The sequence below is a fragment of the Camelus ferus genome, chromosome 9 (assembly GCF_009834535.1).
Source record: "Camelus ferus isolate YT-003-E chromosome 9, BCGSAC_Cfer_1.0, whole genome shotgun sequence".
NCBI classification, from domain to species: domain Eukaryota; kingdom Metazoa; phylum Chordata; class Mammalia; order Artiodactyla; family Camelidae; genus Camelus; species Camelus ferus.
Genome location: NC_045704.1, coordinates 21,634,513 through 21,649,809, shown reverse-complemented (window position 1 = coordinate 21,649,809; position 15,297 = coordinate 21,634,513). Strand labels below are relative to the sequence as shown.

Below are 15,297 nucleotides of genomic sequence, written 5' to 3'. Positions count from 1 at the left end.
ACCCATCCCAGAGCTGGCCCAGGCTGGTCTCAGGGAGTGTTTGCTGAGTGAAAAAATTCATTGTGACCTTGACTTTCTGTATGTGTTTGGTCTCTCTGATAAGATAGTGGACTCAGCAATGCCCTTCTCTTCCTGGGCAGGTCACCCTTCCCCCACCAAAACCCCCACCTCCAGACCCTGGGAAGATTGGAGCTAGAGGCCCTGCAAGTAGGCACCTGGTTTCTCCCTCCTCTTCAAGCTGGCGGAAGAGCAGGCAGTGGGTCCACAAGTGAAGAGCAAGGTCGCCCCCCTGGCGAAGCTGGCAGCCAAGTCTCCTGTGTTTGACTTCTCTCCCACCTTTGTCCAGATGTGGAAAGGTCCACTGTCCTCAGGCTGGCTTTGCTAGGCTTCCTCTCCTGGGATCTTAAAATCATATCCCAATTCCAACTGTCTCTCCCTTTTCTGCTCTCACTCTGGTTCAACCTTCATCCCGTCCTGCCTGGGCTCTCACAGCAGCCTCCTTCTCATCTCCCTGCTCCCATCCCCGCCCTCACAATCTGCTCCCCACACACAGCCAGAGGGAGCCTGTGAACCCGAGTCTGATCAGGGCCCTCTGGCTCAGAGCCCTCTCCAGGGCTTCACTTCACTTCCGCTAAAAGCCAAGTCCTCACGTTAGGACCCAAATCCCTAGGGAGCTGCCCTGTTGCCACCCTCACCTCACCTCCTTCTCCCTCCACGTGCTGGGTCCGTGCCAGCCACACTGGCCTCCCTACTGTGCCTCAGACAGCAGGACCCAAGTCCTACCTGCTGGCCTTTGCATTTGTTGTTTTCTCGTCCTGGAATGCTCTTCCCCGAGATGTATGCATGGCTCCCTCTCTCCCTCCATTGGGTCTTTATACAACTGTTGTCTTCCTACTGAGACCTTCTTGACTAACCCAATTAAAACTGTAACCCGCAGTCTCCCTCCCACCCTCTCCCCTTCCATTACCTTCTCTACTTCTCCCCCTATAGCACTTCTCATTTTCTAACCTATGCAATTTTTCTTATTTATTGGGTTTCTTGTGTGTTTCTTGTTTTTATAATTGTGTAGCATTTTCAATTTTTTTTTTAACGGAGGTACTGGGGATTGAACCCAGGATTGTGTATGTGCTGAGCATGCGCTCTACTGCTGAGCTCTACCCCCACCCCTGCCTGTGTATTTCTGAATTCCCTGATAGGATGTAAGCTCCATGAGGGCAAGGATTTTTTTGCCTGGATTTTTTTTTTTTCTGACTGATGTATCCATAGTGCCTAGAATAGCAAATAGTGAGCACACAAACTTTTGTTGGATGAATAAACCTCAGGGTCCTTGGGATACTCAATAGCATGCAGCAGCCATTGTAGCCACAAACACTGACATGGACACGTGGTCCTGCCTTCGGGTGATGTTCTTTGTTGACCAAAGTCACATGTCCCTAACCTAAAACAGAGGGACAGACACACATAGACACAATGACAGGAAGCCCACGATGACAGCAGACACTCACTGAGAACTTACTGCACTCAGCCCTGTCTTCAGTGCTTCTATGTGTGAGCTTGTTTCATCTTCATAACAGCCTTACGAGGAAAGTACTGTTCTTATTCCTATTTTACTATGAAGAAACTGAGGCATGGAGAGGTTAAATGACTTGGCCAGAGATACACAGCTAGTCGGTGGCAGAGCCAGGATTTGAACCCAGGCAGCCTGGCTGGAAAGTCCTCACAGACCTGAAAACACACCACATCACACCAGGCCCCATTTGACAAAAAGGCCTCACATTAAAACCATCCTCCATTCAATAATTTACGGAACATTTATTGAGCATCTACCACGTGACAAGCTTTTTGACCGGGAGGTGGTGAGACAACTGGGTCTTGGAGCTTACGGGAGAGGCTGGCATTGGGACCGGAGATGAGGGTGTTGTTAGTGTAGAAACTTAAAATGAGGCTATGGAAAGTGAGACAGCTTCTGGCAAGGGTTGGAGGAAGAGCAAGGAGGGGAGGGCAGGGCCAGGGCACAGCTGTGGCAGCCACGCTATCAAAGAAGATGAAAGCACAGCCTGAGAGGTGTGAGAACCAGGACATGGGGGTGGGGTAGGGAGATCGGGAAGCAAAGAAAAAGGAAGCCTCATGAAGGAGCACATGTTCAGCAGTGTCTTGTGTGTCTGAGTGCCCCAAGTGCCCAGCATGGAGCCTGGCACACAGCTGATAGTCCATTATTTGCTGAACGAAGCCACGGTTGCAGGAGTCAAAATCACACAGATTTTTTATAGAAACTGTGACATCTCAAGGGTTGTTATTTTATGATTAGGACAGGCCAACTCCCCACTCCCCACTCCCCATCCCTGGCAGGGAAGCTTGAGAAAATTGGAGTTAGAAAAGGTATTCTTGGATGGAGACATATGCAAAGCTCAGAATGGGGTTCAAAAGCCAGGGATGAGGGATACAGGTCTCCTGATCCAGTCGTCCAATCTGGGAGCCAACATTTGGGAAGGGGGTTGGTGGCTGGTAAGGAGATGGGACGTCTTGTGTCACAGCTTTTTCCAACTTCCAGCCAATTAGAAAAGGAGAACCAAGAAGTAAGACAGGTTGATGGGGTGGAGAGGGAAAGTATAGCTCAGTGGTAGAGTGTGTGCTTAGCATGCACGAGGCCCTAGGTTCAATCCTCAGTACCTCCATTAAATAAATTAATTTAATAAATAAATAAACCTAATTATCCCCCTCAAAAAAAAACAGAAGTGGGACTGGACCAACCTAATCAGGAAAGGAAGCCAGTATGACTGTCAGCCAATTGATACAGAAAGACAAAGGGGATGGGGCAGGGCCAGCATAATTAGGATGGTGAAACTGTCCAGGACACACCCCCTGTGGATGTCAGCCAATCATGAAAGGAGGGCAAAATAATGATGGGGCTGGACCAGCAGCTGGCTAGGATGAATTCCTAGGCTCCTCCCCCTTGGTTTTCCAGCCAATCAGGAGCAGGAGAGGGGAACAGCTCTTTTTCAGTACTTTGAAAATGTCATTCTATTGTCTTCTGGTTTCAATTATTTCTGATTAGAAGATAGTCCCTAGTTGATAATACTATATCGTATAACTGAAATTTGGTAAGAGAGTCGAACATAAATATTCTCACATACACACAAAAAAATGTAAATAAATATGTGAGGTGATGAATGGAGAAATCCTTTCATAATGCTGTGCACAGCAAATCATCACATTGTACCCTTTAAATACCTTACAATTTTATTTGTCAATTTTACCTCAATAAAACTGGAAAAAGAAAGAAGATAGTTTTTGTTGTTGTTGTTGTTGTTGTTCCCTTGCAAGGATTTTTATAGGAGCTGTTAGTACACAGGGCATAACCCAACCACACAAACACATACACAATCACACAGAAGGCATCATATGTATCGCTCTCAGAGTGTTGGTGGAGGGAGAGTGGGATGGAGAACGGGCGGGGCTAGTAACTAGAAAGGAGCGGGAGCTGGGCAGGGGGTGGGTCCTGGGGCACCTGCAGAAGGGGAAAGGGGGCAGGGGTGGCGGGGTTCCACAGAGGGAGGACTATGGTTAATCCCCACCCCCCAAGCAGGAGAACACGATGGCAGGTATTCCCAGTAGGAAGAAGCAGAAAACTGAACAAAATGGAGAGCAGCATGTAGCCCTTTACAAGAATGTTGAAGGCTGTCTTAGAGATGGGTTGCATCACAGTGATCTTGAACTCTGGGGCCCAGACATCAGCCACAGCAGCCACGGACTCCAGCAGAGGGGATGGGGTCTGCACATGGACCAAGGATGGTCAGCAGATGCTGACTAACGGGGACGCATAGAACTAAACCCACCAACAGGAGGGCGCTGAGGTGAGGGCTCACCCCACAATGACCCTGGCCACCGCCATGGGAAAACAGACCTTATGACATCCCAGTGACTCTATATAACACCCTCGCTGGCCTTACAATACCCTCCAAGTAACTTAGAAACTGCATGCTTCTTCTGGCTCCCTAAACCCATTCCTGCTCTCCAATAATGTGCTACATCCTGGTTTGCCTGTGCTGTCCGGTTAGCTAAGCCTGGTCCTACCAAATTATTGAAGGCTCCCCTTTCAGTCTAAAAAGTGCTCAGTTTGGATGTTATATTAAATGGTCACTTTAGCCCAGTGATGCTCAAACTTGAGCATACAACAGGGTCACCTGGATGAAAACTGATAGCTGAACCCCATCCGCAGAGTTGCTGGTTCCACAGGTCTGGGGCAGGGCTCAAGAACGCGCATTTCTAACAAGTTCCCAGGTGAAGCTGCTGCTGCAGGCTGGGGACCGCGCTTTAAGAACCACTGCTTTAGATGTTACTGACTCTCTGCAGCCCTGTAACCTTCTCTGTCACTTCTGTAATCCCTTCTGCAATCTGTGCCTCATATTCCCCATCCTGTAACTCTGTCCTAGTCCCGCTTCCCCTTCTCCCAGGTCCTGTAACACCGTCCTAACAGCTCCCTGTCCCATAACCCATCCCTCTTCCCATAACCTTTTCCTGCCTGCTACAACTCCCTGTTCCCCATAACTCTTTCTTGACCCCCGGGACCCCCTCCTATAACTCTTCCTCTGTCCTAGATGTACCCTGACCCAGTAAGCCCTTCCATTTCTTTGTATAAATCCCTCCCTGTCTCCCCCACAGCCCCTTCCTGAGGCCCCATAACCTCCCCCTGTTCCTTTCCTAACCCTCTCCCTGTCCCACAAGAGCCTCCCTTTCCACATGCCCCTTCCTTTTCCCGTGTAACCTTCTCTTTGTCTCCCATAACCTTTTCTGAGTCCCTTCTAACTTCCAGCCTCCTTGCCATCCTTCCCCACAAACCACTTTCCTGGGACCCTACAATTCCCTCCTGGACACTCAGACATCCATTAACCCCCTTTCTATCCCATTTTTAGCTCTGGCTGTCCTCTCCTGAGCCCCTCTCTGTCCCCTCAAACTTCCCACTATTTCACCATCCACAAACCCAGTTAATGCCACAGCTGTCCTCGCATCCTAACCCTGGGGCTGCCCTGGAGTTGAGTCACAGGGGCGTGGCCCCTGTTGGTCACCGATTCAGTGATTGGCTGCTCTGACACGGAGGAGGCAGGGAGGGCGGTGTTTCAAGCATTTAGACCCAGTTTCCAATTGGCTCAATGTATTAAGAAGCATTACTTAAACACATACCCCCCAACTTCTGCCTGTCCTCCTGACTGATTCAATGAATAAAGAGGTGCGGTTTCAGCTACTTGCCTTTTTGTTATTGTCGGTCCCAGTTTGAACTCATGATTGGTTCAGTGAATGAAGTGGGCAGGCTTCAAGTGCAGATTGGTAAATTCTGGACTGATTCTTTGATAGGTTCCATAAGTCAAAGAGCAGGATGTAATTTTTTTTTTTAACATGAAAGTAGTGGGAGCCTACAGTGCACCGGGCAGTGCTCGGCTCTTTAGGGCCAAATAACAACCAAGAGAGACAAAATCAGAGCCCTCTTCGAGTTCACAGTCCATGGGTATGATGGGGAGAGGGAGGGTGAAAACCTAAATAAACAAACAAGTGATTTCAGAAAGGATCCAAGACTATGGGGAGTAACTAGGACACAAGGGAGAGAGAACCAGAAGGGTGACATAAGATGAGGTGGGGAGTGAGGGGGTCAGGGAAGGTCTGTCTGGGGAGAGGACATGCAAGCTGAGACCTTGGATGAGGGGCCAGCCATGAGAAGATCTGGGCAGTTCCAGGCGGGGGGTGGGTACAAGTGCAAAGGTCCTGAGGTGGAAAGGAGAGTCATGTGTTCCAGAAACAAGTACTGTGCAGCTAGAGTGTGGAGAGGCAGGAGGAGAGAGCTGGACACCTGGGGGAGGTATCTGGGTTTGAGGCCAAGAGCCACAGGAACAGGGAGGGTTTAAGCCAGGGAGGGACAGAATCTGATTTAGGTTGTGGACTTGCTCCAGGTGCCCTAAGCAGAATGGAGAGTGGAAGGCAGAAGATTTCTGCCTTGCCTGAGGACAGAGCCTGACAGTTCCATTCTTAGAAGGAATGGGGCAGGGCCCTGACCCCTGGGTCCGTTGGCTGTGGTGGGATTTGGGCATGGAAGGGGGTGCATCTGGCATAGAGAAGTCTCTGGGAAACGTCAGCCAGGAACAAGCCATGTGGGATCTGAGTATGTCTCTATCTGTCTGTGCATGTACGTCTGTCTCCCAAGATGATGGACTCAGCAATGCCCTTCACATGTCAGGCAGTCACCCTCCTCAGTCTCTGGAAGCATGGAAGTTGGAAGGGGCAGGGGTTGTGCAGGCAGAAATCACGCCGCCCAACAGTTCTCACCTTGTACCAGCGAAATCACCAACATAGGCTGTTAAGACCGAGAACCCCTTCCATGGCAGAGGGTTCCTTGGCTGGTGTACTTCTTGCTTGGTGGATCCCATGGCTGGTGGTCATGTGGCTCTTGGCCAGTGGGCTACATCCCAGGGAGACCATCATTCCCAGTGCTCCATCTCACTAAGGGTTTGACGTACAACCCTGAGCAGACCCATTGCTTGGTGGAGTGTCAACAAATAGAAACGAACTGCGAGGGCTCTGCGCCGCCTCACGCTCCCTCCAGGGGCTCACTCAGCTGGTGAAATTCCCTTGGATTACAGTCTAATGTCTGCTTTGTCCACAAAATCAGATATAAGGACAAGACTAGGAGAAAAGCTGAAAACAGAGCTAGGTGCTTGTGCCTGGTGCATGTGTCTGGAACCTGCCTACTGTAAAATATAGATTAAAAGAAACCTCAATTCAATAGAGCTAAGAGACCAGAAGGGGGCGCTCTCATGCCCTGTGTCAATAGCAGAGCCCAATGGGAAGAGCAGACTCCTCTTTCCTGGCAAGGACTTAATCAATGAAAAGCCATGGGCTCTTTGTTTACTATCGCCTTCCCAACTTCCTTTTCTCCTCTATAAAAGCATTACCCTTCCCTTGCATTTTGGAAACTTGCACATGCCTCACCATGGTTGCAGACCCCAACTGCAATTCTCTACTGACCCTGAATAAACCTATCTTTGCTGGAGAAATATCTGGCAGTCTATTTGTTTCAGGACAACACTACCCTGTGCTTCTTGTTCTGTCAAAGAATGGGTTTTCTTCTCTGTTATTTGCAAATAATGAATACAGATGGATTCCTACATTCTTGTCAAAACTTGTTGACATCAAATTTAGCTATTCTTTGGGTATACAGTGGTATCCCATTGTGGTTTTAATCTGTGGCTGATTGGTCAGAAGCCCAGGTAACAATGTAGGCTTGCAACTGGCATCTGGAGTGGTGGGGAGTAGGGCAGCCTTGTAGACTGAGCCCTCAACTTGTGGAAGCTGATGTGACATCCAGATAGATAGTATCAGAATTGAGTTGAATTGTAGGACAGCCAGTTGGTGTCTGAGAATTGTTTGTTGGTGTAGAGACCACACCCCCAAAATTGAAGTTGGTACCAGAACCTATTTAGAGATCTTCTACATTCAATTTAGGCATGGAACTCAATCTGTTTAAAACAGAAACCAGAGCCTGTGTTCTCCCTGTTTAATACCTCCAATGGTTTCAATTCACATTTAAAAATCCAACCTTCTCCCTGTGACCTTTTTTCTAGGCTCTCTGTGATCTGCCTTCTGCCCACCCTCTGAGCTTACTTTGCAGCACTCCCATCACTACACTCCAGCCCCATAAGTCTTCTTTTTCCTCCCGGAACAAGCCAGGCTCCTTCCTGCCTCAGGGACTTTGCACTTGCTATTCTGCTTAGAACCCTCTTCCAGATTTTTCTGTGGCTTTCTTCCTTTCTCTCACTTCAGGCCACAGCTCAGATATTAGCTCCCCAGTGAGGGCTTTCCTTCACCACTCTGTCATTAAGTCCTTCTTCCTCCTTCTCCAATTTTATTCTTTTTCATAATGTTGACCACTACCTCGAACTGTGCTGCCCAGGACAGTAGCCACTAACCACATGTGGCAAAATTAACTTAAATTATTTATAATTAATTTACATAAAAATTGAGTTCTTCAGTTCCACTAGCCACATTTCTTGAACGGCATACGGCCATATGTGGCTAGTGGGTACCGTATTGGACAGAGTGGATTATAGAGCATTTTTATCATTGGCTGAATGTTCTATTAGAGAACACTGACCCAGAACTATCTTATTGCTTCATATTTTACTCTTTTTCCTGTGCCCTCTGAATATAGAGTGTAAGTATTATGGAGGCAAATACCTCATCTATCTGAATCACTAGCACAGTAGAATGGTTGCCCAATAAATGTTCACTGAATATATGAATAAGCCCCATGGTACTCAGTGTAGTGGACACACAGGGGCATGTGAACACATGTGCACATACACATACATACAGTAGATGATAGAAAGCAGAAACTTCCTCATTGACTCCGTTGCACTTAAAAATCTGATGGAGGGGAGACTTCCCCCAGTAAAGGTAAGTTACTGATGTTCAAGTTCAAAGGCTCCAAGAGGACCCAGGAGGTACAGTCCATCACTCTCTGAGGGAAGTGAGCTTTCAAGATGATCTCATACTTTCTGCTTCAAGGCTCTGACTACAATGGAGCAGATGATCACAGAGGAGCCCACCAGGATGCTTGAGATACTGAAGCCCAAGGCCAGTCTGGAATTTATCCGTGCTTTCCTCTGATTCCCAAGGAGGTTGGCTTCACGGGTCTGTGGGGATGAAGGCAAGCTGGTGGAAGTATTTCCAAGGAGGAGGGAGGTGGAGGAGGGGCATCCCTGGGAAGAGGTAGAGAGTGCAAGATAGGAATAGCGGTGTGAGGGAGCTAAGGGCAAGGTTCAGCCCCTCAGGGGAAAAAGGAAGGAAGAAGGGAGCCAGGATGAGGGCATGTGGATGTGGGTAGAACACAGGAGGAGGAGGAACGAGGTGTGGGGGTCCTGGGGAGAAGCAAGGGCAGCAAGATGGTGAAGAGGGAGGGAGTAAATCCCCCAGGAGAAAAAAGAGAAGGACCCAGGGAGAGTAGGGAGGTGGGATGGGACCGAGGAGGTGGACCTGGGGAAAATGGGAGTTGGTGGTAGCTGGGTGGTGCCCACCTTAATGGAGAACAAGAGGGCTGGTATTGCCAGCAGAATGAAGAAGAAGATGGAAATGACGGCGAGAACCAAATAATCCTTTTCTGGGGGATCCAAGGACATCAGGATGACTCGCTGCATCGGGTAGACGTTCTGCATTGGGATAACCTGCTGCACTGGAGCAACCTTGGACTCTAGGTCCCTGGGATCAGTCCCAGTAGCCATGGACCTTGGCTTGAGGAGGGCAATCTGCAGACAGGGGAAATGGGACCCAGAGAGGGAACATTTGAGTTCCCAAGAAATGAGGACCTCCTTAAACAACCCCTCTGCCTAGAAAGGCACTTAAAACGGAGACTGCCCCAAACCAGGGGATACTACACCAAGCCAGAACCCACCACACCTCCATGTTCCTACATAACAGCCTTGATGGCCCTATAAGACAATTCAACCCCCCTCTGTCCTCTCCTAACCACTCCCATTACCCCATCTATGTTTCCCTCACCCCCTAACTGCTCTCTTCCTCTAAATTCTCCCTACCTATTCCACATAGACACACTTAAACTCCCCCATCCTTTTCTAATAACCCATCACAAACCTAGTTGATGTCCCTAGGACTTCCCTTTGCCTCTCAGTCCCTGAAGCAGTCTTGGGGATTTGAGTCACTGGGTGTGGTTTCTCTACTGACCACCATTTCATTATGACTGGCTGCTCCCACATAGGCGTGTCTCATGTGCCCAGACCTGGCTTCTGATTGGTTCAGTGTATGTAAGGGGTGTTACCTAGCCAATCCCCTTTCTTCCTGCCCTCTCAATTGAGTCAATGAATAAGGGGTCTGGGTTACAGTTATTTGCCCTTTCTGTTGTTCTTCCCAGCTTGAACTCCTGATTGGTTCAACAAATACTGTGTGGGTCTCACTTCCAGACTGAATCTGAGTGCCAGGCACAGTTCTAAGCTTTTTATATACATTAACTTACTTAATCCTCATGACAGAATGAGGGAGAAACTAGTATTATCCCCATTTTAAAGATGAGAAAACAGATGCACAGAGAGACTAACTGACATGCAAGAAGTGGCACAGCAAGTCAGTGGCGTGGCAGAGATTTGGACTTAGGTAGTCTGGTTCCAAGGTTCAGGAGTGTTGATTCAGTTCACATTTATCTGTTACCTGGGTTTATTTGTTTGATCATTTTAAATTCCAGAGACAAAAGGAGAGTCAGAACATGGGACCATGCTACCATCTTTTCAGAATCTCCATCCCAGTTGCATATGCTCACGTCTCACCCATCTTAAAAAAAAAATTACTCTCACTCCCATAATCCTACCCTAGTCCTCCCTTTCTTGGCCCTTCATAGACAAACTTCCTGAAAAGAGTATCTATATCATTTCCACTTCCACATCTCACACTCAATCCATGGCTCTCTGAAATCAGGCATTGGGGCCCACATTCTTCTCAGCTGTTTCACTGCCTCTTGTTTCTCCTTCACCTATAAAATTTCGGAAAGCAATATCTACATTCTGCCTACACTGTCCCTGTTCTTGCAAACCATTTGAGTCATTGCATGATAGAACCTGACCCCACTGACTATGAAGTTCCCCTCACCAAAGGCAACTATCCTCTTAAATCCAGAGGACACATCTCAGGTCTTGATGCTCTGTCCCTGCCCTCCTTTCTGAGACCTGTCCTGGCTCTTTCCTAACTCTGGGCCAGGTGTCTTCTTCCCTCTCCCACTCTCCGGAGCCACAAGGCACTCTGGAAAGTTGGCACCAAGGGTGCTGGAGGAGATTTCTTGGGAACCAACACCTGTACAGACTTGCCCCTGAAAACAAAGCCTATCAGAGGGTAGATTCTCTAAGCTTATTTAGGTGAGAGGTCAGCATGTCTGTCTGATGAACTAGTCAGCTGTTGAAAGTAAAGGGAGGGGCAGGGCTTGACTATCTCAATAATGGAAAAGCAGATGATGCCTTCAGTCTTGTAGTTGACTAGGAGTCAGGAGGAGGTAGGCTTGTCCCTTCCCAACTAAGGATTCTCACCAAATCCTTTACTTTCTGGAAATTGAAATCCAAGAGTCCAAGCCAAGAAAGCTACTACATACAGAAAGAAGGGCCAAAAAATAAAAAGGAAAAGAGTGAGTGAAAGAAGAAAAAAACAAGAAGCAACAGGTACATGGTAGAGAGGGAGTATTCATCAAATCTGTCCACTGCCTTTAGTCATCATAAACTTCCCCTTGGGAATCCCAGCCGTTGTCTATACTGTGAAGATGGGGCACTGTCTCCACTGCCCAAGACCTAACCTGCAGTGTATACAACCCCTTCTCCATTCCTGCACCTACTTCTGCTCACAACTGAGCACTGGAGGTGGAAGTTGTTCAGGCCCCATCACCTTTTTGGAGATCCTAAATAGTTCCCTCAATTCACTCTATAAACTCACACATTCCTTCCAACAACCACCAGCACCCTATAGATCAAGAAAGCCAGCTAGGAAGCAAACTGCCACATAGCAGAAATACTCATGTCAAATGCTCTTCCCGAGTTTCCTGTCACTAAACTGCACATAAATGTAGTTTCTACATTCAGTTTCTTGTTGGTTAGGTGGCCCTCCAGCCGAGGGACACACCAGCTAAGGGTCATTCAAGTCAAAGGATTCACCAGACAAGGGATGCATGAGCCCAGGCACACAGAACCCAGACAAGTCACCATCCCAAAGCCACCTCGGACAAGAGACTCGCTATTCAAGAGGATCCCCACCCCCCCTGCACCCCACCAAACCAAGGTTCCCACCATCCAAGGGACTTGCTAGAAACCAATCTATATTCTTCATTCTACCCATCTTTGAGTTCTGTCCCCCTCCCCAACCTCATAATTTTTGCTTTGGAATTTCCACTTTGACCCTTGAAGTGATCTGAACCAATTCATTCTGTCGAGCACAACACCATGCACTGGTTACTAATGCCGGGAGAGGAGTCTAACTGCTATCCCCACATTGGCAAAGATCATCACGATGCCGACCACCAGAAATGGAAGTCCAAACCTTTCTGCCTACTACATCTTGGTATAGGAGTCACCAAGGAAAACAGAATACAGTCAAACACTGGATGGAACAACACTTCTACTCTCATAGACAAGAGGCAGAGCAAGGTCAGCTCCATCAGTGGGCATCTGTCCCACACAGCTAGTGGGTACAGTTGGCCTACATGAACTCTTGTCCTGCAGCAGGCGGACTCTGATCCCTTCCTCCTGGAGTCTGAAATACTAAACGCTGGGGTGTGTGTCTGAAAGCTATTGATCCATATACTCAAGAAGAACAAAGGAATCCACACTGAACCTGAAACAGGGAAAGATAGTCCCACACAAGGTGGTAGGCTCTGCAGGTTGTATGGGCTCTTTATATCTTGGTAAGGAAGTATTCCAACCCAAGGCCCATTGTTATGTGGAAAGAGGAGGCTGAAAGTCTATCCAGGTGGGACTGCTTTTCCCAGCACATGCCATGAAGAATTTTCTGATTTCCGGATTGTGTGTGTTGCTGTTGTTCTTGTTGCTGCTTCCGGGTCCCTGACTGTGCTTGAATACAGTTATGTCTTTGACAAACCATGTTGGAGTATATATTTCTGGGCTTCACTGTGTTACCTCCTCCTACCCACTTACAACTCCCTGAAAATTGGATCATCACATCCTCTGTTTCCCTAAAATCACAAGCCAAGGGACCTATGTTAAAACCCAGAGGTTTAGCATCCATTGATGGTTCTTACCAGAGTCAGTAATTACTATGGTGTTTGAATGGTTGCTAATTTTCTAACGATGCATAACAAATGCCCATAACATTAACTCAGAGTTCTGTAGGTTACAATGGCTGAGTTCTCTACTCAGGTTCTCACAAGGCTGAAATCAAGGTATTGGCCTGTGTTCTCATTTTGGAGCGAAGACCCTCTTCCAAATGAATTTGGTTATGAAAGGATTCAGATCCCTACTGTTGTAGACTTAAAGCCCCCAACTCCTTGCTGGCTTTCATCTGGGAGCCACTCTTATCTCAAGGCTGCCTGCATTCCTTGCCATGTGACGCCCTTCATCTTAAAGCCAGCAATGGAGGCTCTCCCTTGCCTCTAATCCACCTCCTGCCTAGAATCGTTTTTTGCCAGTAAAGTCGTCCCTCTTAAGAACTCCACTGATCAGGTTAGACCCTCTGGGGATATTCCTCCTATCTTAACATTAACTGACTGGGGACCTTAACTACATCTGTAGAATTCCTTCACAGCGGCACATAGATTAGTACTTGAAGGAATAACTCGGAGGTGTATATACACCAGGGAGCAGGAATCTTGGGGCCATCTTAGATTCTGCCTACCACAATGGCAATTTTCCATTTCCATCATTCCATCGACATTTATTAGATGGCATTTTACTATAAGAAAGATGTTACCCCCTTTCACCCTTTTTTCTTTCTTTCTTCCTGTCAGAATGGACTAGAATTCTTTCTTAATTTAATATTTTATACTCTGTTACTGACATTTTCATTTCCGTTCCCTTTGGTTTGTAAGCCTCCTAGCTTTCTCAGTCGGCTTGTCTACTTCCTCGCTCATGCAACTCTTGGGAGGCGTCCCTGGTACCGCGCTCCTGCCCTCTCCGTGGATAGGGTCTTCAGGAAAGAGGAGCCAGGATTCAACCTTATGACTTCCAACCAATTCCTATCAGCGTGGGCAGAGTCAATGTCCTGAGAGAGGATGGAGCACCCTCCGAGTCCTGGAGGAGCAGAGCAGTTGGACCACGCCCCCTTACGTGGGCAGCCAATCAGGACTTGGGCTGGTTTCTCCATTGTTAAGTACTGGCCTTTGACGGTTTGGATCTTGGCGATTCTGATTAGAACTAGCGGAGGTGTAGTGGGTTTGGCTCTGTTTTTAAGATCCTTCGAGTCTTTTGGAGTGGAAAAATCATGCCCCCAAAACCTGCCCCAGAGGCCCCTCCTGCTCCAGACGCCCCACCAGCTCCAGGCGCCCCACCAGCTTCAGGCGCCCCACCAGCTCCAGGCGCCCCACCAGCTTCAGGCGCCCCACCAGCCCCAGAGGTCCCACCCAGTGTGGCACAAGAGCCTACACAGTCACCTGAAGAACTGGCATTTTACGCCCCAGATTATTTTTATATGACCATCGTGGCTGCACTGCTTTTCCCTCCCCTGGGAATACCAGCAATCCTCTTCAGTAGAAAGGTAAACCAATGCCTAAGCCATGGCCTGTCCTATCCTCTACCTGCCCCCGCTGCATCTGATCCTGTCCTGGGATGTGGGTAGGGATTTTCCCTCAGTGACTGAAGGTGTCCAGCCTTTCCCCAAGGGTGTCACAAGGCTGGGCTCAGAATTCCATATCTAAAGTTCCCATTCCTACAGACCGAGGAGGCCAACAAGAAGAGCAATTGGGACAAGGCTTATATCAACTCAGGCCGAACTGGTTGGTTGGATGTATTCGCCATACTCATCGGTTTAGGCATCATTTATTACTGTGTCCTATTTATGTGAAGGCCAGGCTCAGTAGCCAATGGGTTCACCCACTCCAACAGTACCTACCCAAAAAGACATTAACCAGACAAATCAGCCACCATGCAAGAAACCAACAGCTGAGACATCCCTAGCCAGGAAGCCTACTAGCCAAGGAACTCAACAGCCAAGCAAACCACTAGCCCAGAAACACCATACTACTTCATCCTCTAGGCCTCCAGATCTGTCATCAACCACCCTGGGGACCCTCACTTTCATGCCCTAGATGCCCTAAGCTCCTTGATACTGGGCTGCCCTTTCAGAAAAATATTTATTTCAACCAATAAAATTGAAGGGCATGTTTCAGCTTCCGCTGGGTGTGCATGTGTGTGCTTCTGAGTCAGTGTCTGTGTTTCTCTAGGGCTGTGTATCTCCCAGATCATATGAAAATCTGAATGACCTAGTGGTGAAGCTAGGAGACACAGAAATCAAGCAGATGCGGGGTTACACCCCACCTCTGACACTTAAAAATTGTATATCCTTGAACAAGATGATTTTCTTGAATCTGGTTCCTTTGTAAAATGGGCATAATAATTGCCATATTTAGAAATTCGGATCAATGTTCTTTAGGCTTATTTAAGCTGTAATTCTAGGGTTCTAGTGTCTCAGAGCAGGGATAGGAAAACAGAACCCTCCTCCAGCTTTTGAGGTTAAAAGTCTTCTAGGGGAAGAATGAAAAAACCTCAATAAATGCAAAGCAGCTATGCTCACCACTATACCACCAACGCCTTCAAG

At 48.0% G+C, this 15,297-nt stretch overlaps 1 protein-coding gene across 1 annotated transcript in view; it reads right to left on the bottom strand.

Moving 5' to 3' along the window:
* The window catches only part of ATP4A (ATPase H+/K+ transporting subunit alpha), an 83,058-nt gene that overhangs the window by 16,373 nt on the left and 51,388 nt on the right, over nucleotides 1–15,297 (bottom strand). Inside the window, 2 exon segments of the mRNA XM_032488053.1 lie at nucleotides 6,316–8,681; nucleotides 9,063–9,290. Coding sequence (XP_032343944.1) covers nucleotides 6,316–6,340 — 25 coding nt within the window. The 5' untranslated portion in view covers nucleotides 6,341–8,681; nucleotides 9,063–9,290.